The sequence below is a fragment of the Symphalangus syndactylus genome, chromosome 2 (assembly GCF_028878055.3).
Source record: "Symphalangus syndactylus isolate Jambi chromosome 2, NHGRI_mSymSyn1-v2.1_pri, whole genome shotgun sequence".
NCBI classification, from domain to species: domain Eukaryota; kingdom Metazoa; phylum Chordata; class Mammalia; order Primates; family Hylobatidae; genus Symphalangus; species Symphalangus syndactylus.
In genome coordinates, this window is record NC_072424.2 from 42,782,124 (window position 1) to 42,809,797 (window position 27,674).

General features: G+C 41.1%; 1 protein-coding gene across 26 annotated transcripts in view; it reads right to left on the reverse strand.

The window, feature by feature from the left end:
- Positions 1 to 27,674, reverse strand: part of ENTPD1 (ectonucleoside triphosphate diphosphohydrolase 1) — a 154,809-nt gene that overhangs the window by 43,440 nt on the left and 83,695 nt on the right. For 12 of the 26 annotated variants that reach the window (XM_063629134.1, XM_063629166.1, XM_063629215.1 and 9 more), the window contains 4 exons: positions 27,225 to 27,464; positions 24,991 to 25,251; positions 7,586 to 7,699; positions 3,278 to 3,415 (listed from right to left, as the gene is read on the reverse strand). In XM_063629134.1, coding sequence (XP_063485204.1) covers positions 3,278 to 3,415; positions 7,586 to 7,699; positions 24,991 to 25,251; positions 27,225 to 27,464 — 753 coding nt within the window. Of the gene's footprint in view, positions 1 to 225; positions 1,956 to 3,277; positions 3,416 to 7,585; positions 7,700 to 24,990; positions 25,252 to 27,224; positions 27,465 to 27,674 lie in introns of those variants that run through there. The other 14 variants (XM_063629128.1, XM_055254192.2, XM_063629140.1 and 11 more) reach the window with 2 other exon arrangements.

Genomic DNA, 27,674 nt, shown 5'->3' on the forward strand with positions numbered 1-27,674 from the left:
TGAAGTGGGAATGGTAATACCTACCTTCTTCGGATTGTTGTGAGGATTAAATGAGAAGATGAATGAGCACACAGCGTGGTACACCACAAATGCTCAACCAACAGCAGCGATGACAGTATAGGCAACTACCACTAGAAAGAATTTGAACATGTCCCAATTCGAATTTTGATTCCTAATCAAGATCTAATGAATTTAACTCTAAGTAGCAGAAAAGAAGATTAAGAGTTCCTTTCCACAGCTTTATTAAGTTTTTATATTCACCTGGCTGTTGTCAAAAGTGACTTGATCATTCAAGAGATATGGGGACATTTGGCTTCTGGTTTGTGTAAGAGCTTTTCTTTCCCCATCAGCTCAACAGTCAGTCCCCAGATCTAGAGATGGAGAGCTTGGGACAAGGTCAGAATGAAACATCACCAGTCAATCTGCTCAACAGGTAACTCTTGCAGCAATCCTTAAGGAATGGGGTACAGGGTCTCTTCATGTTTCCATGGTAAAGTCCATACCTGCTGCTTCATGGAATAAGCAAAGCCCATGTTGTGTGACGGTGGCAACACTTTCAGACTTGGATCCTGCACATTCTGATGTGTAAATTCCATGAGAGGGCAAAAGCATGCCACTCCACACTAATGCTGCCCTCTCACTAAATTAAACCTTGGAAAAATAAGATGTGGCTTGGCTTTAAAACTCAGTGAACTATCTTTATGGTACAGTTGGTTTCCACAGCTGTAAACACAAAGATCTATGGTTTCTGCCTACCCAGGATAGTCTTGTCTCTAGACAATTTCTTGATGATGCAAATGTTCTGTAACTAAATAGTGGTGATGATGGCACAACACTGTGAATGTACTAAATGTCACTGATTTGTACATATTTAATATGAATTAAATGTTAAAATGGTGAATTATATTTATGTATGTTTTACCATAATAAAATATGCATTGGAAGACGCATTTTTTGTGACCCTGAGTTGTAACTGTATTTTTCTTTGTGACATGTATATATCACCTACCACATAGTAAGCCCTGATGTTTGAATGCATATATGTACATCTGCTTTTTGCAAATCTCAGATCTGAGTGTTCCACTCTGTAGCATTTGGGTATCACCTAGGAATATGTGATTTATTGACATCCCTGCTTTGGGTGGGATTGAGAACTGTATTGACTGCATGAGCACATATATTTCCTTATAAAACTCTTTGGCTTTAGCACATATTTGCCTACTGTAGAAAATTCTCCTACCCACAGAGCAGGCTGGGAATGGAATGTGTGTCTGCCTTCTCCAAAGGCATCGTATGGCTTTCTTAATGGATGGCAAACAGGAGAGAGAAAGGGGTTCTTAAAGAGTACAACTGAACCAGTTCCTGAGATTCTTCTTTCAGCCAGCTCAGCCTCCTATCATAGGACTCAAGACTCTCAGTTCTTCTAGACAAAGTCAATATTGTTCTTTTATAAAGCAAAGATTATGAAAGGTGTCAGGTCTTTAAAACCTATACAAGCACAAAGTACAAAGGAGAAAGGGGTAGCTGGGAAAAACTCATGAAAGAGACAGTATCTGCCGGAAGTCCTTGAGGCAGAGGATGTTGAATACCTCCAAAAGAAAGGCTTCAATAAAAGCCAAGGAAGCTTCACACTGGTCAAGACTGGCCCTGGCAAACAGGGAAGGATGGCCTTGAACACTGTGATGGAGGAAAATGCTCCCTGGACGATTTTTTTCCTCACTCCAGGCAGCATATTTCAGCTGCTTTTGCTATACCATATCTTTCCAGAAATACGAAGGCTTGTGAAAGATAAGCAAGCCTATGATGGCCACTGTGACAAGGACCAGGGAGAATAGAACCATGAGGAAGACATAGGTGGAGTGGGAGAGAGGTGTGGACAATGGTTGCTCAGCTGGGATCATGTTGGTCAGGTTCAGCATGTAGCCCAAAGTCCAGCCGGCGTCGCTGCCCTGGATCTGCAAACAGTGGGGAAAGTCTGTTGTTTGTGGTTGGAGGAGTTAGAGGAGTTATCACCTAGGGCTTAGAATTATTGGATCATGCATTGGAAGAGTTCAAACAATATAAATCACTGGCTGGGCACAGTGGCTAATGCCTGTAATCTCAGCACTTTGGGAGGCCGAGGAGGGAGGATCACTTGAGGCCAGGAGTTTGAGACTAGCCTGGGCAACAAAGTGAGACCCTGTCTCTCCAAAAAATAAAATTAGCTGGGCATGGTGGAACATGTCTGTAGTCTCAGCTATTTAGGAGCCTGGGTGGGGAGGATCACTTAATCCCAGGAGTCTGAGGCTTCAGTGAGCTGTGATCATACCACTGCACTCCAGCCTGGGTGACAGGGTGAGACCATGTCTCTTAAAAAAAATGTATATACACACACACATACATCATGACTACCTCGTGTGTCAGTCCTAAATTTGACATAGGTATAATCTTTCAAACAAAAAAACTGCTGGAATTAAAGGAAGTCTGGTATATTATAACAAGGAAAAGATTTAAGTTTGAATTAGCAAGATCAGTACTGACAAGAGTGTAAGGACAATGTTATCCTCAGTCCTGCCACAGCCCTCTGTCTCAATGCTTTGTTTTGCTTGAAATCACCATATTTAATACAGGGGGTAAAATGTTTTCTCCACTAGTGAGCATGGGCTTAAAAAGGTAGAGACACATTGCTCCGGGTATTTTTGGTCAAGCATGAGTCGCTCAGCTGGGTTCTCTATTCCTGGATACCTGCAGGTGGCGCTATGGTAAAGCACAGCATTGAGTTTGCTTCTTCCGGACTCAAGCTAAGCCTGGCTTCTAAACAATGGTCTCATCATTCACAGCCACTCAGTCCCCTTCTTCACACAGAGCTTTCAGATTGGTCAACCTTGAAGTAATAACCAACAAGGATGATGAAACCATGATCATACTTTCCCAGCTTACGGAAGGGGCCTTTCAGGGGGCTGCTGAAGTCAGCACACAGAGTCACTGTAGCTGCTGAAATGCTGTTACTTTAATATATCTCATTTTGTGTTTTGTTTTGTAAGGAATTAAGTCACTGTTATGTGGGAAGTTGCAACTGAAAATGCAAGTAGCTGTCCTTAGAGAGGATGCTCACAGTGGGCCAACAGACCCAGGAGGGCTTGACACAGAATGCCAGGGTTTGAAGCAGAATGGCAGAACAGGACATCAAGCCAAAGCTACACTAGGCTGACTCCCCCCTCTTTCTGAAGCCCCAAACTGCTTCAGTCACTATCACCAAACCCCAACCTCCCCCCAGCCCAATAGGTCCCCAAATTACCTTGCCAATGAAATGGATGTGCTCCCAGGAATCAGCTGTGAAATGATAGCCTTGCAGAAGGAGAGAGAGAATGTAGGTACCAGAAAAGCAGTATTCACTCAGGTACTTCTCCTTTACTCCAGCGTAAGATGTTTTTATCTAGAAGTGAAGCGAGGGAGAGATCAGACTCGTACAATAGGCACCTCTCTGTGGCCCTCTTTTTCTCTGCTAGCCCTGATGAAGAGAGGGGAAAGCCCCAACTCCAGTGCACCTGAAGGTTGGCCTCTTCCAGAGGGCTTTGCGGGTGGTGCTGCACTCCTTCAGTGGGAGCAGGGTTTTACAGTTTAGGGTCTCTTAAGGAAGCTTTTCCTGCACAGGCTTCTATGAGATAATAATAGGTCCTCCAGGAAAAAAGTAGTTCCTGTGGTATAGTAGGTTCTGAAACACTAAATTTCACTGAAACACTAAATTTCAGTACCTCTGTTCATCCCCTAGACTTTGTTTAATCTGAGTTTTCTATATGCTCTTGACCAGAGCCTTTGGCCTACAGCCATAAAAAGCCTTACCATTCACTTTAGTCCCTGGACTGGCAGCATCAGCATCACTTGGGAGCTGGTTAGTCCTCACCCTAAAACTACCAATTCAGAGTCCGCATTCCACTATGATTCCCAGGTGATTCATTGCACAGTAAAGTTTGAGAAACACAGCTCTGGACACAGTTTAGGCAGCATTTTGCTGAGGACTGCTAGCACTGCCAACATCTCACCTATCTTCTGTCTTAATGTCTTTTTTTGCATCTGAGTCATGCAAAGTGGTTGTTTCCTTGAGTCCTTCCTATGTTTACTCATCCTACTCCCTACTAAAAATATTAAGAGCTGCTTGCCATCCCTTGCCCTCACCTAGCCTAGCTGTTGTGAATATACACCCAGATACCCACAGCCTGCTCTGAACCTCTCCTGCCCCCAATGTGAGGACAACAGGCCAGGACCTCTCTAGCCTGGACTTCTGTTTGCTGCCCCATTCCTCAGCCCTTCAGATAGGCATTCCCTCCTGGACACCCTTGGCAGAGAGAGAACATTTGTTATGCATGCATCATGCACCATCCGGAACTATGCCAGATGTTTTATATGTAGTATCTCCTGGATGCCTAAACCACACCCCTCTTTTCCCAGATTTCTCTCCCTTCTGTGGGTCCTAACCCATATGCAAATCCTAACCGCTGGCTGGGGTCTGTTTCTCACTTGGTTCCTGCCTGTCCCCAGTTTCTGGAAGGATAAGTCCATAACTAGACTGCCTTGTCTTGCTCTGATGAAATTCTTAGAATGACCCAGCTTGGAGCTTGTCTTTTCAGCACAGTTCTGGAAATTATCCTTTGATTGATTCCTCTGCATGTGACATCCTCTTGAGACCGTGGTGTGGACATCAGTTGGCATTGCCTGTCCAGGTTCCTACCCCTTCCTTTCAGTCACTGCATTCTGCTTTCCCTTTGTGAAAAGACCTCCTCCCCTGTCGAAGTAGTCTTGGGCCTGTCAATTGAAGGATGCCTATGGGACACAAAATCCCAAGAATCTACTTAGGTCCAACTTGAAAGTGCTGAGCCCCTGTAGGTCCTTGAAGGCTGGCCTGTCCCTTGTGGGGGTCTGGGAGATGCCATTTTGGCCTAATATCCCTGAATTCTTTGATACTCCTATTCCCCTCCTCCTTCTGGAAAGCTGTACATTGGCTATGCAGTCTGGCCTCCTGAAGGTTATGATAGTAGCCAAAAATATAGAAGCCAAAAAGGCATCACCTTCTTCATCAATCCAGAATTGATCATGCTCATGCCTGTGGGTGGATCGCTATGTGTTCTCCAAATTGGGAGGGGAAGTCTACTCTCCTCTCTCCTCTCTCTCCCACCTTCCCCTCTCTCTTCTCTCCTTTCTATTCCCAGGGCAGTGGAACATGACGAGGTTCTCTTCCCTTCATGAATATCCTCTTTCTGCCCTCCACATAAAGGGGCATTGACGATCTTCAAGAATAGGATGCCTTTCCCTAGAAAGGCTAAATATTCATGAGGATGAATGCGAGGATCCAGAGTGCACTGAAATATAACTGGTCATCAGTACACATAGAATCTGATCACATTGTTCACTTGGGCTGACCAGATCTTGGATGACCAGATTTTCAGAGTAGAAAATTGGCTGTGTTCTGGCTGCTGAAAGATTCTACTAGCCCTCTAATGAAGCTTCCAGAAGACAACCATGGAGTCTCCCTTCCACTCACTCTCCTAGTCTCTCCACTTCAGAGACCCAATGACTTCAGGCACCTGACTGAGCATCAGCAGGCATGGTTTGCATTTTATTTCCCTTGCCAAAGCAGGGGAAGGCAGCATGATAGGATATGCATAAAGCACAGAAAGCAAATGTACACCGTCAACACATAGTACATGCTTAAACATTGTTAATTATCTCTCTACCAAAGGTTTTTAGGAGGAACATTCCCAAACACAAGCCATATTGGAGTAGCAGTCCATGATGAAGTTAGGAGGGAAAGAAGAAAGTCACCTTCTAACAACGTACTTGACAAAACTATGCTTTCTACCTGGGTGGACGATGCAGCTTGGGAAAGTGAACCCCGGGTCATAACATCCACCTGAATACTCTAGGCTCTGGGTGAAGACAGGGGTCTAACCCTGCAACCCCTTCCCCAAATGCTTCAGGAATTCTCCCAAATGCAGGCCCTTCTTAGCTTACTTCCAGGTCCTCTGAACAATTCCCCACATGACTTACCTGAGCAGAACTACAGGTCTAAATATAAGCATTCCCAGCCTAACATAATCTTACGAAGTAAAAAATGAGATGTGGATAAGAGAGGAAACCTGACAGAACTTTTTTTTTTTAATTTTAATTTTTGAGATGGAGTCTTGCTCTGTCGCCCAGGCTGGAGTACAGTGGCACAATCTCGGCTCACTGCAAGCTCCGCCTCCCAGGTTCACGCCATTCTCCTGCCTCAGCCTCCCGAGTAGCTGGGACTACAGGTGCCCGCCACCATGCCTGGCTAATTTTTTTGTATTTTTAGTAGAGACGGGGTTTCATCATGTTAGCCAGGATGAGAACTTTTAATCTAAACCAGAAGTAATTTTTTTTCAAAGAGCAGCCTAAATCTGCTTCCTCAGCAGCCTAAATCTGCTTCCTCAGCAGCCTTCCTCAGTAGGCCTGGTCTCAAATTGTCTCCACTCTAACATGCTTATCTTCCTCCACAGATCACTGCCAGATGCAAAAAACCACCGCTAAGCATTTTGTAAAGTGCTGAGACATATTTGAGCAACTTTTGATGAAGGCCCTGACCACATTTCTTTCATGTTCTAGACAAAATACCTAGAAAGAATGGCAAGCTTCCAGGCTCTTGCTCAGCCTTTCTTCCCCCTTGTCAGTGCAGTCAGGGATAAGCATCTATTTTTAATTAATAGTATTTCTTAAGAATGAAAACACCATTCACTTTTGCAACGGTCAACTTAAATACAGCTGCTGTTCTGAGCTATGTCTTTTATAATCAGAGTGGATTCCATACCTCTCATCCCTGGATTTTCAGCTTGTGGCACTGGATGTTGAATGGCTCAGTGCCTCTGATAAGAAAAAAATTGCGCTTCAAGTTTATGAATAAGTAGGAGATATCTTGGACGTGGGAAATGGAGAGGATTTTACCACAATCGTGTCTGTGGCAGACTCTGCAAATTGCCTGCTTTCTTGTTAACAGAACTCTGATCTGGGGACTGAAGGAGGGGAGTGGGCCACAATGTGCCCAGCTCGAGGCAGTGGCTCATGATAGGTCTAAGCTCTAAGCAGGTCACAAAATTCTGCACCTGGTTTTCCCAGTCAATCCTGGCCATTGAGATATAAGGGGAAGACTGCTGAGTCTGGGATAGCTTTTGCTTTCCTGTAAAAAGGAACAGATGTATCTGGTTCTATCCCTTTTCTGACCTTTCTGAACATGGCTGTGATGCCTGAAGCCACGTCCACCATCTTGTGTCCATGAAGACACAAGCACAACAGCAGAGCTGAAGAAGCAATGGCTGAGATAGAGCAGAGCTGCTGACCCCATGCCAGCAGCTGCCTACTGCCAGACTTTGTATTAGGTGAGAAAAAAAATAAGATCTTATTTAAGCCACTGGATGTCAAGTTATCAAGGAATGCTGATAAATTCATTCCTGAGTCCACCATCTGGTCTTCTCTAACACATTTGCTGGATCTTGTTCAAACCAGCAGGAGTTTCAGAGCAGACTCACATCCTCTGCATCAGCGAGGACAGAGGGCACTCATGCTGTTAGAGCTGCTGTGCCTAGTCACTTACCTCCTCCCAAGGCTGAGAGCAGAACTTTTTCATCATCTCAGTCACCTTTTCCTGAGAGACTTTCTCTGATGTCAAGTTTAAAAACTTCATCACAAAGTAAAAAGCTGAAAATGCCTACAAGAGAAAATTGCAGTTTTAGGCTGTGTTCCACACAGAGGGATGCCAACTTGCTCTCCTAAAGGCCACATCCCTTGTGCAGGTGCCTGGAAAGCTCTGCTGAGTAAATTAACACACAAAGTGATATTGCAGGCCCAAGAGCTGTTTCCTTCCTGGAAGAGGAGCCACTTTGCTGCTGACACACATTTCTAAGCCACCTGGCAGTTACTTTTCTCCATTAATTGTAATAGAAGAGTCAGGGAGAAAGAAAAATGGGGAAAGAGAATAAGAAAAGAGAGAGAAAGAGGTTGCAAAAATCCCATTTAAAAATACTATGTACTACATATGAATGTTTAATAAATATAAAAAACTGGAAAATTCTATACAACGCTATTGAGTTATCGCTGAGTAGCAAAATTGGTTTTTTCCCCTTGTGCTTATTTTTTGCCTATTTTCTATCATGAATATGTACTGCTTTCCTTTAAAAAAATCCATCTTTATTCAACAAATATTTATTGCAGGTCTACTATGGGCTAGGTACTATTTTAGACACAACTGAAATTTTTTAAAAATCATTATCATCATCAAACATAAGAACTATAAAAAAGTTAAAAGTTCAAATCAGTAAAACAAAAAAATTCTATTAAAATGACCTCTAAATTCTACTACTTAGTGACAACTGCTATTAAATATAGCATAGAGGCTTCTAGCATATTTCTTATTCTATGATACATATATAATGTTTATTATACTTCATACCACCCTATAACTGCCTTTTTTACTCTTTTAATAGAGCATAATTTAAAGGGGAAAAAATAATTGAGCAGAGCTTGCTGGATGAGGCAATTCAAACCCCAACTCTAGTGCTTTTCCTCTTTCCTACCCAAAAAGGTGCCAGTTTTTTGTGGGAAATCATGTTGGATATTAAAGGAGCACATCATTTGTTCATTCAGCAAACACACTGAGCTCTGTCTGCTAGACACTGTGCTGAGTCATAGTTTACTGGGATTATTTGAGGGGGGCATAAAGTTTTCCCCGTGGCAAACATGGTTAGATTGGGGATTATAATTTGCCTTCTGTAAAATTACTTAACTAGAAGTGAATGTAGAAACAAAATGTGATTCCCAAAGTGTAATTCGCATAGGCAAAGAAACAGAGTTTTGGTAGGCAAAGAAACAGGAGGTAGCAGAGATCCCATTGGGGGCTCACTGTGACTCAGAGATGAGGAAAAATATCCTCCACCAGGCAATTTCCTGCTGCAAACAGGCCGTGTGCTTCAGTTCCAACTGACATAAACCCAATGCCAGCTTCTTAAAAGTTGCATTTTTCAATATTCTTATACATATATATCTAATAACATAAGTGTGAGCATATTAGTCCTTTTTAATACATTTTGTTTTTTTTGGCTTGATTTTTTTCTTCCACTTTCAGTCCTAACAGGAGGAGTTCATACTAACAACTTAATATGAAGCCTCCCATTTTTCCCATGCTCCTATAATCATATACAAACACACACATATAAAGGGTTTGTTTTAGAAATGAAATTTTAAACAGATTCTTCATCTTGCTTTTCTTAATAATCCTTTATAGAAATCCCTCCAAGTCCGCTGGGGCCACTCTAATGGCCACATAAGAGTCTACGGTGTAGATGTATCTTAATTTATTCAACAACTCTCTACTGGTAGATATTCTCCTGATTTCCAGCAATTTCTCCTATGAGGAATGGTATAAATACATTTAGCCTCTGAACTGGTATGATCATTCCTCTAGGAAGTCGAGCTCTGCAGAAACTGGAGAGCCTCCATATGCCCTGAAATCAGGAATTCCAGCACTTCCATTATCATTGTATCCCAGGTGCAGAAAAAGATCGTGGTATGGTCCTATTTCTGCCCTCTCAACCCGAGCCACTATCATCTCGTGTGGACACTGCAATGGCCTCTTAATTAGTCTCCACATTAGCTTTCTGGTTCTAGTCCAACCCGTCCTGCAAACAGCAGTCACAGGAATCTTTTAACAACAAATCTGATCATATCACTCCCCTGCTTAAAACCTTTGGTGGCTCCTAATTATACTTAGAATAAAAATCAAATCCTACAAGGTCTCTGAAAACCAGGCATGTTCTAGCCCTGCCCCTACGCCCACCATACCCAGCCACCCTGGCTTTAAATCCCGGCCAAGCCTTTTTACTCCCGTAGAGCCTGTACACTTGCTATTCCCTCTGCTGGAACTCCCTGGACTTCCACATCCCCTCCTCAGAGGGGTCTCTAGGACCCTCTGTTATCTGCTTTCACAGGACTGTCTCTTTCTTCCCAGCAGTTACTTTTTTTTTTTTTTTTTTTTTTTTTTTTTGAGATGGAGTCTTGCTCTCACCCAGACTGGAGTGCAGCAGCATGATCTCAGCTCACTGCAAGCTCCGCGTCCGGGTTCACGCCATTCTCCTACCTCCTCCCAAGTAGCTGGGATTACAGGCGCCCACCACCACGCCCAGCTAATTTGTATTTTTAGTAGAGACGGGGTTTCACTGCATTAGCCAGGATGGTCTCGATCTCCTGACCTCGTGATCCGCCTGCCTCGGCCTCCCAAAGTGCTGGGATTACAGGTGTGAGCCACTGCACCTGGCCCCAGCAGTTCCTTTTGACTTGCAGCAGTCTGATTTGCCTTTGTGTTTCTGGTCTCATGTCTGCCTGCTTTCTAGAATGCCAGCTCTGTGATGACAGGCACGGAATCTCCCTTGTTCTTGGTTGAATCTACCCTCACTAACATGGCACTTGGCATATGTGAGTGCTCTGTACATAAGTGGCAGAAAACTGCTCTCTCTCTAGTTCCTAAGGCACAACAATCTCTGTTAAATCTGGATAAATTTATATATGCTTGGATTTGCATAGCTAATGCCTGGAAAAGTTCTTCCTGTTTATTACAACTATTCCTCATTTTTCCTCTAGTGAACTGATGGTGGGGCGAGAGGGAGAGGAGACCTTTTAGTTTTTACTTTAAGCTTTTTGTACAGTTTTTTTTTTTTTTATAATGAGCATGTAATAAAGCAATAATAAATATTTCTGTAAATTGTTACATTTCAATAGACTTTCTGAAATTAATCCTAGAGCTTATTCTATTAGCAAAAGTCTCAATGAGGTAAGCATCTAGAAATTCTCTTGCTTTTGCTAAGTAGTGACATTTGCTTTATAAAGTAAGTCCAAATTATAAAAAACAGATCAACAAACAAAAAATTTCTATGAGGTAGATTTAGCAACATATTGAGCCTTCAGTAGGATACATAGCGATCAAGTCAGCAGGGCCTCCTGGTCCATGCCACCTCCAACCCCCCAAGACACTACATGCCATGGGCTCTTGAAAAATTTCCCATGACCTTCAGAAGCCTCCCTCTGGCATCTCAGAATCTTGCTCTTATTTATTTCTCAACACATGAAGTTTCCCTACTCATTTCTTTTCCTTCAAAATAGAAATGTCTTTAAAATGCTGGCTTATTCAAAAGAAACACGTTTATTATACAGAATTTAAATGATACAAGTTAAAAATGGAAGTCTCTCCTTAATCTAACCATCCTCTAGAGATGTACACATTTTAACAATTCACTGTTTAATATCTATAGCAAATAGATATGTAATAGAAAATAGTGAATACATATTTATATAATTATATATGTGTATATGTATATATATAACCTAAATATGATGATACTAGACAAAATTTTTTATAATACTGCTTTGTTTTACTTAATACATCATGTGTCCTTGCTGCAAATGCCATGATTTCATTCCTTTTTATGGCTGAGTAGTATTCCATAGTGTGTGTACATAAATGTATATATATATGTGTACATGTATATATATATGTGTACATGTATATATATGTGTGTACATGTATATATATATGTGTACATATATATATATATGTATACATTTTCTTTGTCCACTTGTTGATTGATGGGCATTTGGACTGGTTCCATATTTTTGCAATTGTGAATTGTGTTGCTGTGAACATGTGTGTGCAAGTGTCTTTTTCATATAATGACTTATTTTCCTCTGGGTAGATATCCAGTAGTGGGATTGCTGGATTAAATAGTAGTTCTACTTTTAGTTCCTTAAGGAGTCTCTATACTGTTTTCCATAGTGGTTGTACTGGTTTACATTCCCACCAGCAGTGCAAAAGTGTTCCCTTTACACCACACTCATGCCAACATCTATTATTTTTTGATTTTTAAATTATGGCCATTCTTGCAGGAGAGTAAGGTAGTGTCTCACTGTGGTTTTAATTTGCATTTCCCTGATAATTAGTGATGTTGAGCATTTTTTCATGTTTGTTGGATATTTGTATATCTTCTTTTAAGAATGGTCTAGCGAAATGAATGAATTGAAGCGAGAAGTTTAGAGAAAAAAGAATAAAAAGAAACAAACAAAGCCTCCAAGAAATATGGGACTATGTGAAAAGACCAAATATATGTCTGACTGGTGTACCTGAAAGTGACGGGGAGAATGGAACCAAGTTGGAAAACACTCTGTAGGATATTATCCAGGAGAACTTCCCCAATCTAGCAAGGCAGGCCAACATTCAAATTCAGGAAATACAGAGAACACCACAAAGATACTCCTCGAGAAGAGCAACTCCAAGACACATAATTGTCAGATTCACCAAAGTTGAAATGAAGGAAAAAATGTTAAGGGCAGCCAGAGAGAAAGGTCGAGTTACCCACAAAGGGAAGCCCATCAGACTCACAGCTGATCTCTTGGCAGAAACTCTACAAGCCAGAAGAGAGTGGGGGCCGATATTCAACATTCTTAAAGAAAAGAATTTTCAACCCAGAATTTCAGATCCAGCCAAACTAATCTTCATAAGTGAAGGAGAAATAAAATCCTTTACAGACAAGCAAATGCTGAGAGATTTTGTCACCACCAGGCCTGCCCTACAAGAGCTCCTGAAGGAAGCACTAAACATGGAAAGGAACAACCGGTACCAGCCACTGCAAAAACATGCCAAATTGTAAAGACCATCAAGGCTAGGAAGAAACTGCATCAACTGACGAGCAAAATAACCAGCTAACATCATAATGACAGGATCAAATTCACACATAACAATATTAACTTTAAATGTAAATGGGCTAAATGCTCCAATTAAAAGACACAGACTGGCAAACTGGATAAAGAGTCAAGACCCATCAGTGTGCTGTATTCAGGAAACCCATCTCACATGCAGAGACACACATAGACTCAAAATAAAGGGATGGAGGAAGATCTACCAAGCAAATGGAAAACAAAAAAAGGCAGAGGTTGCAATCCTACTCTCTGATAAAACAGACTTTAAACCAACAAAGATCAAAAGAGACAAAGAAGGCCATTACATAATGGTAAAGGGATCAATTCAACAAGAAGAGCTAACTATCCTAAATATATATGCAACCAATACAGGAGCACCCAGATTCATAAAGCCAGTCCTTAGTGACCTACAAAGAGACTTAGACTCCCACACAATAATAATGGGAGACTTTAACACCCCACTGTCAACATTGGACAGATCAACGAGACAGAAAGTTAACAAGGATATCCAGGAATTGAATTCAGCTCTGCACCAAGCAGACCTAATAGACATCTACAGAACTCTCCACTCCAAATCAACAGAATATACATTCTTTTCAGAACCACACCACACCTATTCCAAAATTGACCACATAGTTGGAAGTAAAGCACTCCTCAACAAATGAAAAAGAACAGAAATGATAACAAACTGTCTCTCAGACCACAGTGCAATCAAACTAGACTCAGGATTAAGAAACTCCCTCAAAACTGCTCAACTACATGGAAACTGAACAACCTGCTCCTGAATGACTACTGGGTACATAACGAAATGAAGGCAGAAATAAAGATGTTCTTTGAAACCAACGAGAACAAAGACACAACATACCAGAATCTCTGGGACACATTCAAAGCAGTGTGTAGAGGGAAATTTATAGCACTAAATGCCCACAAGAGACAGCAGGAAAGATCTAAAATTGACACCCTAACATCACAATTAAAAGAACTAGAGAAGCAAGAGCAAACGCATTCAAAAGCTAGCAGAAGGCAAGAAATAGCTAAGATCAGAGCAGAACTGAAGGAAATAGAGACACAAAAAACCCTTCAAAAAAATCAATGAATCCAGGAGCTGGTTTTTTGAGAAGATCAACAAAATTGATAGACTGCTAGCAAGACTAATAAAGAAGAAAAGAGAGAAGAATCAAATAGACATAATAAAAAATGATAAAGGGGATATCACCACCAATCCCACAGAAATACAAACTACCATCAGAGAATACTATAAACACCTCTACGCAAATAAACTAGAAAATCTAGAAGAAATGGATAAATTCCTCGACACATACACCCTCCCAAGACTAAACCAGGAAGAAGTTGAATCTCTGAATAGACCAATAAAAGGCTGTGAAATTGAGGCAATAATTAATAGCTTACCAACCAAAGAAAGTCCAGGACCAGATGGATTCACAGCTGAATTCTACCAGAGGTACAAGGAGGAGCTGGTACCATTCCTTCTGAAATTATTCCAATCAATAGAAAAAGAGGGAATCCTCCCTAACTCATTTTATGAAGCCAGCATCATCCTGATACCAAAGCCTGGCAGAGAAACAACAAAAAAAGAGAATTTTAGATGAATATCCTTGATGAACATTGATGCAAAAGTCCTCAATAAAACACTGGCAAACCAAATCCAGCAGCACATCGAAAAGCTTATCCACCATGATCAAGTGGGCTTCATCCCTGGGATGCAAGGTTGGTTCAACTTATGAAAATCAATAAATGTAATCCAGCATATAAACAGAACCAAAGACAAAAACCACATGATTATCTCAATAGATGCAGAAAAGGCCTTTGACAAAATTCAACAGCCCTTCATGCTAAAAACTCTCAATAAATTAGGTATTGATAGGATGTATCTCAAAATAATAAGAGCTATCTATGACAAACCCACAGCCAATATCATACGGAATGGACAAAAACTAGAAGCATTCCCTTTGAAAACTGGCATAAGACAGGGATGCCCTCTCTCACCACTCCTATTCAACATAGTGTTGGAAGTTCTGGCCAGGGCAATCAGGCAGGAGAAGGGAATAAAGGGCATTCAATTAGGAAAAGAGGAAGTCAAATTGTCCCTGTTTGCAGATGACATGATTGTATATCTAGAAAACCCCATCATCTCAGCCCAAAATCTCCTTAAGCTGATAAGCAACTTCAGCAAAGTCTCAGGATACAAAATCAATGTGCAAAAACCACAAGCATTCTTATACACCAATAACAGACAGAGAGCCAAATCATGAGTTAACTCCCATTCACAATTGCTTCAAAGAGAATGAAATACCTAGGAATCCAACTTACAAGGGATGTGAAGGACCTCTTCAAGGAGAACTACAAACCACTGCTCAATGAAATAAAAGAGGATACAAACAAATGGAAGAACATTCCATGCTCATGGGTAGGAAGAATCAATATCGTGAAAATGGCCATACTGCCCAAGGTAATTTATAGATTCAATGCCATCCCCATCAAGCTACCAATGACTTTCTTCACAGAATTGGAAAAAGTACTTCAAAGTTCATATGGAACCAAAAAAGAGCCCACATTGCCAAGTCAATCCTAAGCTAAAAGAACAAAGCTGGAGGCATCACGCTAACTGACTTCAAACTATACTACAAGGTTACAGTAACCAAAACAGCATGGTACTGGTACCAAAACAGAGATCTAGACCAATGGAACAGAACAGAGCCCTCAGAAATAATACTACTTATCTACAACTATCTGATCTTTGACAAACCTGACAAAAACAAGAAATGGGGAAAGGATTCCCTATTTAATAAATGGTGCTGGGAAAACTGGCTAGCCATATGTAGAAAGCTGAAACTGGATCCCTTCATTACACCTTATACAAAAATTAATTCAAGATGGATTAAAGACTTACATGTTAGACCTAAAACCATAAAAACCCTAGAAGAAAACCTAGGCAATACCATTCAGGACATAGGCATAGGCAAGGATTTCATGTCTAAAACATCAAAAGCAATGGCAACAAAAGCCAAAATTGACAAATGGGATCTAATTAAACTAAAGAGTTTCTGCACAGCAAAAGAAACTACCATCAGAGTGAACAGGCAACCTACAGAATGGGAGAAAACTTTCGTAATCTACTCATCTGACAAAGGGCTAATATCCAGAATCTACAATGAACTCAAACAAATTTACAAGAAAAAAACAAACAACCCCATCAAAAAGTGGGTGAAGGATATGAATAGACACTTCTCAAAAGGAGACATTTATGCAGCCAAAAAACACATGAAAAAATGCTCATCATCACTGGCCATCAGAGAAATGCAAATCAAAACCACAATGAGATACCATATCATACCAGTTAGAATGGCCATCATTAAAAAGTCCGGAAACAACAGGTGCTGGAGAGGATGTGGAGAAATAGGAACACTTTTGCACTGTTGGTGGGACTGTAAACTAGTTCAACCATTGTGGAAGTCAGTGTGGCGATTCCTCAGGGATCTAGAACTAGAAATACCATTTGACCCAGCCATCCCATTACTGGGTATATACTCAAAGGATTATAAAGCATGCTGCTATAAAGACACATGCACACGTATGTTTATTGCGGCACTATTCACAACAGCAAAGACTTGGAACCAATCCAAATGTCCATCAATGACAGACTGGATTAAGAAAATGTGGCACATATACACCATGGAATACTATGCAGCCATAAAAAATGATGAGTTCATGTCCTTTGTAGGGACATGGATGAAGCTGGAAACCATCATTCTCAGCAAATTATTGCAAGGACAAAAAACCAAACATTGCATGTTCCCACTCATAGGTGGGAATTGAACAATGAGAACACATGGACACAGGAAGGGGAACATCACACACTGGGGACTGTTGTAGGGTAGGGGGAGGGAGGAGGGATAGCATTAGGAGATATACCGAATGCTAAATGACGAGGTAATGGGTGCAGCACACCAACATGGCATATGGATACATATGTAACAAACCTGCACGTTGTGCACATGTACCCTAAAACTTAAAGTATAATAATAATAAAATTTAAAAAAAGAAGTAACTACAGACAAAAATTAAAAATAAATATAATAAATTAAAAAGCTTAAAAAAAAAGAATGGTCTAGATCATCAGAGTGAACAGGCAACCTACAGAATGGGAGAAAAATTTTGCAAGCTACCCATCTGACAAAGGTCTAACATTCAGAATCTATAAGGAACTTAAACAAATTTACAAGAAAAAAAAACAACCCCATCAAAAAGTGGGCAAAGGATATGGACAGACACTTCTCAAAAGAAGACATTTATGTAGCTAACAAACATATGAAAGAAAGCTCATCATCACTGGTCATTAGAGAAATGCAAATCAAAACCACAATGAGATACCATCTCATGCCAGTTAGAATGGCGATCATTAAAAAGTCAGGAAACAACAGATGCTGGAGAGGATGGGGAGAAATAGGAACACGTTTACACTGTTGGTGGTAGTGTCTTCCACCATTGTGGAAGACAGTGTGGTGATTCCTCAGGGATCTAGAACTAGAAATACCATTTGACCAAGCAATCTCATTACTGGGTATATACCCAAAGGATTATAAATCATGCTACTATAAAGACACATGCACACCTATGTTTACTGCAGCACTATTTACAATAGCAAAGACTTGGAACCAACCCAAATGCCCACCAGTGATAGACTGGATAAAGAAAATGTGGCACATATACACCATGGAATACTATGCAGCCATAAAAAGGAATGGGTTCATGTCCTTTGCAGGGACATGGATGAAGCTGGAAGCCATCATTCTCAGCAAACTAACACAGAACAGAAAACCAAACACTGCATGTTCTCACTCATAAGTAGGAGTTGAACAATGAGAACACATGGACACAGGGAGGGGAACATCACACACTGGGGCCTGTCAGAGGGTTGGGGGCTAGGGGAAGGAGAGCATTAGGACAAATTCCTAATGCATGCGGAGTGTAAAACCTAGAAGACAGGTTGATAGGTGCAGCAAACCACCATGGCACATGTATACCTATGTAACAAACCTGCACGTTCTGCACATGTATCCCAGAACTTAAAATAAAAATAAAAATTAAAAAAGAATGGTCTAGAATGCTTCCATTTTTAATCCCAAGAATTATACTGAAGAACAAAAACTGTCTTCTTTTAATACCCCAGGAAAATACATTGCTCAAAATCAGATGGTTCAAGGTCACATCACCAAGTTCCTTCCTGTGACCGAGGTGGATGACTCTTTATAAAAGTCTTTAGGAATCATCCTGATCCTGTTTTTAGGGTAAGGTTTTAGGGATTCAATCCCACAGGTGTTCTTTTGCCAGAATGGACCCAAAGCCAACTCTTGAGGGAAATACTGACTCAGCTCTACGAATTCCCGAGTTTACCTTTAGATGTCAATGAGATGCTCCACCACTGAAGTCAAAATCTGTGGTCAGCTCCTTAATGTCCATACTAGAAGTCACCCTTACTTGATAATCCTTACTTGATTGGTATCTATAACCCATGGGTACGTATTAGGTTCATGCAAAAGGAACCATGGTTTTTGCATTGTTGGAATTTGCCCTTCGATGCTGGAATACATTCTTAAATAAAGTGGTTATGTTATACATCATTTTAATGGGCATCTCTTGCTTTATGCTTTTTTGCTAATGAGTTATTATTTGCTGTTTATTTTAGATTATGGAAATAATGTTAGGCAAAAAGCAAATCTGAGCGATTTTCTTATTCGAGTTCAAAATGGGTTGTAAAGTAGCAGACAACTCACAACATCAACAACGCATTTGGCCCAGGAACTGCTAACAAATGTACAGTGCAGTGGTGGTTCAAGAAGTTTTGCAAAGAAGACAAGAGCCTTGAAGATGAGGCACATAGAGGCCAGCCATCGGAAGTTGACAATGAACAACTGGGAGCAGTCATCAAAGCTGATCCTCTTACAACTACACGAGAAGTTTCTGAAGAACTCAAAGTCGACCATTCTACAGTTGTTCAGCATTTGAAGCAAATTGGAAAGGTGAAAAAGCTTCATGAATGGGTGCCTCATGAGCTGACCAAAAAAAAAAAAAAAAATCCTTGTTTTGAAGTGTTATCTTCTCTTATTCTACGCAACAACAAACCATTTCTGAATTGGATTGTGACGTACAATGAAAAGTGGATTTTATACGACAACTGGTGATGACCAGCTCAGTGGTTGGACCGCGAATATGCTCCAAACTACATCCCAAAGCCAAACTTGTACCAAAAAATTGGTCACGGTCACTGTTTGGTGGTCTGCTGCTGGTGTGATCCACTACAGCTTTCTGAATCCCAGCAAAACCATTATATCTGAGAAGTATGCTCAGCAAATCGATGAGATGCAATGAAAACTGCAACACACCTGCAGCCGGCACTGGTCAACAGAAAGGGCCCAATTCTTCTCCATGACAATGCCCTACCACACGTCGCACAACCAGTGCTTCAAAAGTTGAACGGATTGAGCTATAAAGTTTTGCTTCATCCACCACATTCATCTGACCGCTCTCCAAATGACTACCACTTCTTCAAGCATCTCGACAACTTTTTGCAAGGAAAACACTTCTGCAACCAGCAGGATGTGCAGAAAATGCTCTCCAAGAGTTCACCAAATCCCGAAGCACAGATTTTCATGCTATAGGAATAAATAAACTTCTATCTCGTTGGCAAAAATGTGTTGATTGTAGTGGTTCCCATTATGATTAATAAAGATGTGTTTCAGCCTAGTTATAATGATTTAAAATTCATGGTCTGCAAAGAGAATAAAATACCTAGGAATCCAACTTACAAGTGATGTGAAGGACCTCTTCAAGGAGAACTACAAACCACTGCTCAACAAAATAAAAGAGGGCACAAATAAATGGAAGAACATTCCATGCTCATGGATAGGAAGTATCAGTGTCGTGAAAATGGCCATACTGCCCAAGGTAATTTACGGATTCAATGCCATCTCCATCAAGCTACCAATGACTTTCTTCACAGAATTAGAAAAAACTACTTTAAAGTTCATATGGAACCAAAAAAGGGCCTGCATTGCCAAGACAATCCTAAGCAAAAAGAACAAAGCTGGAGGCATCATGCTACCTGATTTCAAACTATACTACAAGGCTATAGTAACCAAAACAGCATGGTACTGGTACCAAAACAGTGATCTAGACCAATGGAACAGAACAGAGCCCTCAGAAATAATACCACATATCTACAACTATCTGATCTTTGACAAACCTGACAAAAACAAGAAATGGGGAAAGGATTCCCTATTTAATAAATGGTGCTGGGAAAACTGGCTAGCCATATGTAGAAAACTGAAACTGGATCCCTTCCTTACACCTTATACAAAAATTAATTCAAGATGGATTAAAGACTTAAATGTTAGACCTAAAACCATAAAAACCCTAGAAGAAAACCTGGGCAATACCACTCAGGACATAGGCATGGACAAAGACTTCATGTCTAAAACATGAAAAGCAGTGGCAACAAAAGCCAAAATTGACAAATGGGATCTAATTAAACTAAAGAGCTTCTGCACAGCAAAAGAAACCACCATCAGAGTGAACAGGCAACCTACAGAATGGGAGAAAATTTTTGCAATCTACTCATCTGACAAACGGCTAATATCCAGAATCTACAAAGAACTCAAACAAATTTACAAGAAAAAAACAAACAACCCCATCACAAAGTGGGCAAAGGACATGGACAGACACTTCTCAAAAGAAGACATTTTTGCAGCCAACAGATACATGAAAAAATGCTCATCATCACTGGCCATCACAGAAATTCAAATCAAAATCACAATGAGATACCATCTCATACCAGTTAGAATGGCGATCATTAAAAAGTCAGGAAACAACAGGTGCTAGAGAGGATGTGGAAAAATAGGAACATTTTTACACTGTTGGTGGGACTGTAAACTAGTTCAACCATTGTGGAAGTCAGTATGGCGATTCCTCAGGGATCTAGAACTAGAAATACCATTTGACCCAGCCATCCCATTACTGGGTATATACCCAAAGGATTATAAATCATGCTGCTATAAAGACACATGCACACATATGTTTATTGCGGCACTATTCACAATAGCAAAGACTTGGAACCAACCCAAATGTCCATCAATGATAGACTGGATTAAGAAAATGTGGCACATATACACCATGGAATACTATGCAGCCATAAAAATGGATGAGTTCATGTCCTTTGCAGGGACATGGATGAAGCTGGAAACCATCACTCTCAGCAAACTATCACAAGGACAAAAAACCAAACACTGCATGTTCTCACTCATAGGTGGGAAGTGAACAATGAGAACACTTGGACACAGGAAGGGGAACATCACACACCAGGGCCTGTCATGGGGTGGGGGTAGTGGGGAGGGATAGCATTAGGAGATATACCTAATGTAAATGACAAGTTAATGGGTGCAGCACACCAACATGGTGCATGTATACATATTTAACAAACCTGCATGTTGTGCACATGGACCCTAGAACTTAAAGTATAATTTAAAAAAAATTATGACCCAACCTAGATTAATGTATTGTTAAGTTTTGGGGGATGTTATTGGTGTTATTTTCTCTCCTTTGTTGAACCTGTGAATTTTATGTATTTAGTACTTTTCAAAAAAAAAGAAATAAAATAAAATTCATGGTCTGAAACCACAATTACTTTTGCACCAACATAAATATAAATATACACACACATTTATGTATACATATGTAAACAAATATGTTTTTAATGTTCTTTAATTCCAGTTTCCTGTTGAACTTGTTTCTTCCCTTTCTTATTTATATAAACAGCACAATGTGGTCTTTAAAAATAATTTCTAAATTACCTCATAAGTAATTCCCTACAGATGTTCCCTCTTTCTTGTTAGTGTTTCTAATTTGCCCACAACATTGGATTCTGTTTAACAACCAAGGCTACAGTGTAGCCAGACTGACTAAGGCAATGACAATTTTTAATACCGTATTTACGAACTAAGAATCAGATCATCAGTGCTGAATGCAACTGTGGCAAAAATTCTCTCCCCAACAAATTCTCTGTGGCTTGAGAACACCCAGGCTAACTAGTTGTGGAAATAATGGGAATGAAACTGGATTTCTGTGTTGCACATAGTTATGCTTCAAGAGGCAGGACTCGATAACAGGAACTCCCTGCAGGAAGGACAGCACAGAATGAAGACTGCTAGGATAAAGATCTAACCTTTTTAAGGGTGGTGCTGGAGTATGCCCACTTTTTGCTATTTACAGTGGTGTGCTGGAGCTGACTCTTTCTTATGTACTCACAAGAGCTGATTCTTAAAATTTCCAGATTTTTGTGAGCCAGTTGATATGCTGATAGCTTGAAATAGGCTGTGGTAGAACTACTTACATCATGGAAACTGGTAAGTGCTACAAATCAGCTCCCCATTCCCTGAGAGTTGGTTGTCAGACATTTCCCAGACCATCACTGCTTGTCTGGCTCACAACTATCAATGAGGTAGATATTACTGTCCCCATTGTACAGATGAGGAAACAGACAAAAAAAACTTTAGGTTTTAGGGATACATTACAGAGGGCATAAAACAAAACAAAACAAAACAAAAAACATCAAAAATCTGAAGCAGAAGGAAACTGCCAATGCAGAAATCAGGACAGGACAGTCCTGACCCTGAGGACTGTATGTAGAGGAGAAAGATCCTACATAGAGGGAGGCAATGCGATAGTCTCAGGAACTGCCAAACTGAGGTTCAGAAGGCTGGGAGAACAATCTCAATGAGGAACTAAGGGATCAAACAGAAAAGCCTCCAGGGGGAGTTCAAGACTCCTCCACCCTTTTCCAGCCCCTACCTCTCCCTGCTTTGGTTGGATGAATCACATTCAAAGGCAAGAAATTCCAGTCCCCTAAGGAGGAAAGGTTTGCTCAAGCTTGAAGGCAGGAATTGGCCATGTTTCCCAGGAAGTGAAACTTTCTGAGAAGTTACAAACTCAAGACACAAGGGTATGCTCATTGACTTTAGATTTACATCCTCGCAGTGACTGGAATGAAAAAGGCCCTTGGCCAAGGTGGCACCCTCCTTCCTCTTCAAGGAGTTCAATCTAAGGCAAGGGCCCTGGCCCAAAAAAAGTCTAAGGTGAAGAGCCAGTGCCAGTTCAGCCACAGGGCATTCAAGTGAGGTTCAGTTTCTTCTGAATTTGGGTTTGCAGCCAACTAATAACCAAATATTACTCTGCCAGTCATTGTCTTGTCACGTATTTCCCTCAGGAACCTTGAGGGGAGGGGAGACCGTGGTTTGGACCATGGTTAAGTAAGTCTGGATCTATGGCATTACCTATTGTTTTCTCAGAGACCAAGAAAATGAAGAGCTCAAACAGTTCATAAGAAGCCAGAAGTAGAATCAGATCTGATTACGACAGTGCCTATGTTCTCTTCATAGAGCTTTGTCTTGGGCCAGGCCAGGTGACCTTAGGAGAAACTCTCTTGCTGGGGTCCTGGAGGGGAGGAGCTGAACCTCCCTTCTCACATGCTGATCTGTTTTCTGAAAAGGGAGAAAGCATGAAGGCAGGCAAAAGCCTTGTTTCTTTGAATATCTTGAATGAATAAATGAGATAATATACTTATAGTGCTTAGTCAATAATTGGTATTTGACAGATGGTAGCTAATTTTTCAATATGCTACTAAACTATGATTATAATAATGCTCAGCCTCTGGGACCAAAATATGAAATTTGAAGACTGAGTCAATTAAGAGCCATCTCTTCTGCCTCTGCTCAAATATTTTATCTTATTCTGGAGTTATTAAGAAAATAAGGAATTTGGAGCTAGGATTCAAATAATCCTCCAGCTCTTCAAAACATAACGACAATGATGTTATCTTCAATATTTCTTTGGGATTTCCTGAGTTTCTACTTCCTAAATGTCTTTATAGAGGAAAACCCTCAGCTGTGTCATCTAATTGCTGCTCCTCCTCCTTCTGACATTTGAGAAGCCACCTATGGCAGACTCTAACAGGTACATACCCCATAGCTAGCCCCTTTCTTCCTCGCTTATGAAGTCCTGATTTTACCCAAGTAGAGGAAAGCAATATGCTCAAAAAGGACTCCTCGGGTGATAAACAATAATTAGTCTAAACTAACCATATTAATCCATTTCTCTTTATCACAGATTGGTTTAGAGTATATATTTCACCAAGTTCTGGCCAGCAGGATCTGAAAAGATGTCAGTCGGCACTTCTGCAAAATGTGTGTGCAAGAGATGTGCGCAAGGAAAACCTTGAACGTCTTTCCTGCTTTGGCTTTGCATGTGAAAGAAAATATGATGCTTGGATGTCTGATTCCAAAATGGCAGCATGGAAGCAAGCTGGCTTCATGCTCCCCAACCACAGACAACCAGAAACAAATGTACAGCACTGAGATTATCACCAGCAATATCCCAGAAATCAAATATGAAGATGAGACAGTTCCTGGGGCCACAAAGAAGTGAAAAAACTCCAAGCAGATGGGAAGATAATCAAACTTCCACATCCACGTCACCTCTCCCCCGATTCTGCCTGACACCAAGCTTGTGGAAAATTTCCCCCAAACTCACAATTTCTACACTGGAAAAAGTGAGATCAAGGTGAACAATCAGCTTCCCCACTATCCTGGGTTCCCTAGCAGGAAACCTGTCCTTGTCTTAACCCACAATAAGCATCATGACATCCCAAAGGGAGATATCCCAGGGGACAGGCAGAGACAAGGAAGAGGCAGATTTAGCATCCCTCAGCCCTGGGAACTCTGCTCTGTCACTTGGCCAAAGGAGATGCCAAATCAGAATGGCTGTTCTGTGGCTCTAGGAGGTCTGTCCCACAAGGTCCCCTGGGCACAACCCCCTAGTCAGTTTTCCCACACTGCTGGGGCTAACCTCTTTGGGACCTCCCCCGTTCTGGAAAGGCAGTACTTCTATTGTTGACTAGAATGGAGATGAATCTGGGCTTAAGGTGCTGCCTAGAGCCAAAAAGGAGGCAGTGACCTAGTGATATGGTGCTTGGAGCAGTAACATACTTTAGCACAAAAAGATCACAAAGATAGTGGAAAAAACTGATCCCAAGTTCTGACATAGTTGAGCTGAAGAACCAACCCCTAATCATCTACCTCAAAACATTATGTAAGAGAAAAATACATTCTATTATTTAAATCTTTTGTAGGCACATATTCTATAACTTGTAAACAAGACATCCTATACCTCATCATTTCACAAACTTACCCCAAAATCCCCGTGGAGTGGTGGCAAGAAAATCCCATTGAAGGCACACTGGGAGTAAGGGCAGTAACTGGTGTTGAAGAGCTCCAGGACGCTTTGATGGCATTGTTGATAGTTTCCAATACCCTGGATTTCAAACTGCTGGAATGGAAGAGTCATCTCAAATCTCTTGGTGCAGGGGGTCTTGTAAAGGTCACTTACATTCACTACCTTCTTATATCCGGGATGAAAGCATGGGTCCCTGAGAATTTCGTTACTTGCAACCTGAATGGAAAAATCACTTGAAAGCATCATGTGTGAACGCTTTGGATACAAAAGGCACAGTCTGACTTAATCAATATGCAGGCACTGTACAACATCCCACCACTTGGTATTGGCATCAATATGTCCTGCCCTGCCTTTTTCGCCCTTAAGAATAAATATGAAAAATGGATTTGTGTAACAGGTACCAGAAGTGGTATCAGATATAAATGTATTTGGCTAGTCAAAGAACGCTGATGTAGTTAAAACTGGGCCCAGAAATGCCATTAGTTTGAAATGTCCCTGAGTGCTTAGTCCTAATCATCTAGGTCAGGAGCAGATTCACAAGGACACTCTCAAGGTTGTCAAAAATTTGGGCCTGGGGGTAGTTCTCCAGGAGCCTACATAATGACAGTGATGTCATTATGGACCAACCCTCCCTCCAAGGAGAGAATCAGAAGCTCCCAGATACTTTTAGATCATTCAAGCCAATAATATTGAAATAATTTGTTTCTTTTTATTATTTTTAAAAAATTCTTTATTTTTAAATTTTTTTTTCTTCTTCAAGCATTCTCCTATCCAAGAAGAATAATTTTTTTTTTTTTTTTTTTGAGATGGAGTCTTGCTCTGTCGCCCAGGCTGGAGTGCAATGGCATAATCTCAGCTCACTGCAACCTCAGCCTCCCAGGTTCAAGTGATTCTCCTGCCTCGGACTCCTTCGTAGCTGGGATTACAGGTGTGTGCCACCACGCCCAGCTAATTTTTTGTATTTTTAGTAGAGACGGGGTGTCGCCATGTTGGTCAGGCTGGTCTTGAACTCCGGACCTCAAGTGATCCACCTGCCTTGGCCTCGCAAAGTGCTGGGATTACAGGCATGAACCACCACGCCTGGCCCAATAAAAATAATTTCTAACCCACAACCTACTAGGGAAGAAAGGAGGCTGCTGTGGATATGAAGCTTAGTGGAGCTTTGAGGCTCAGTGGATGTCTCTCAGTGCCCCCTACTCCCAGGACCATCTTATTGATAGTGGTTTGGAAAACCAGAGAGAATGCTTTGGAGGAGAGCAGAGAACTGGTTATCCTTTCAGTGGAGACAGGGAACAGCTGGATGTGACATCCTGGCTTTGTGTTTACTTGTCAGGGTGTGCCTGGTACTCACATGATGTTGAGTAGGTTTAACTTTTGTTTTCTTTTTTTCTTTTTTTTTTTTTGAGACGGAGTCTCACTCTGTGGCCCAGGCTGGAGTGCAGTGGCATGAACTTGGCTCACTGCAACCTCCGCCTCCCAGTTCAAGTGATTCTTCTGCCTCAGCCTCCCAAGGAGCTGGGATTACAGGCATGTGCCACCATGCCCAGCTATTTTTTTTTTTTTTTTTTTTTTTTTTTGTATTTTTAGTAGAGATGGGGTTTCACCATGTTGGCCAGGCTGGTCTCCAACTCCTGACCTCAAGTGATCCACCCACCTCGGCCTTCCAAAGTGTGTTTAACTTTTCTTGTCTTCAAAATGCAGAAAGCATTTGGGGACAAGATGACAAGATTTGAAGTGTCAATTGATACATTTTGTGGTTTTCCTGAAGTGTTTTTTTTCCTTCTCCTCTCCAGGTCATTTCTAACAACTCTGTTTTTTTGTACTTTGTAGGAAAGGGAGCTTTAAAAAGTGGTCTAAAAGAGCTTATAAATTGCAATTCCCCCTCCAACAAACAATATTCTACGACATAATTTTCATTATCAACCCCATGAGGGTAAGAAATTATTTCCTGAGAGAAGATCTCAGTTGTGTCCAGGGAGATAACGCAGTAAACAAACATGGGAGGGGATGTCTGATTAAAACAATTTATAGGGGTCGACCAGATGTAGTTCAATATCCTGCCTAAAAAGGTTTGGAAAGTACAATAATCAAGTTCAGACAAACTACTGAATTTGAAAGAGAAAACAACAGGATGTGGGGGCTGGAGGTGCAGATGTGAGGAGGGCAGGTCTGGATTGAGTTATACTTGCCTGAATGTCCTTGGCCAGTTTCTGCCAGAGTGCCTGATCCTTCCCATAGCACAAGAAGCTATGTGTGTAGACATTGTAGTCCTTGCCATAGAGGCGAAATTGCAGAGCATTATCTGGGGACTCGATAGTCTGGTTTTGGGGTACAAAAGTGATTTGTGTAGAGGCTCCCCCAAGGTCCAAAGCTCCAAAGGTTTCCTGATTATTGGTTTCATATGGGACTATGCTGAACCACCTTGTTTTCTGAAAGACAATACAGTTACCAGTGCTAGAAGTCTCTGGACACCCTGCTTTTCATACTATCTATTGGAGTCAGAGATTTCCTAAGGCAAAGAAACAAGGGCATAAAGGTGAGGCAAAGCTCACTAGAGGCTCCTGATCCACAACAGATTATCAGCAAGAAAAGAGGGGCTTCAAAGACATAGCTCAGACTGCCGGACATAGAAGCAGCAT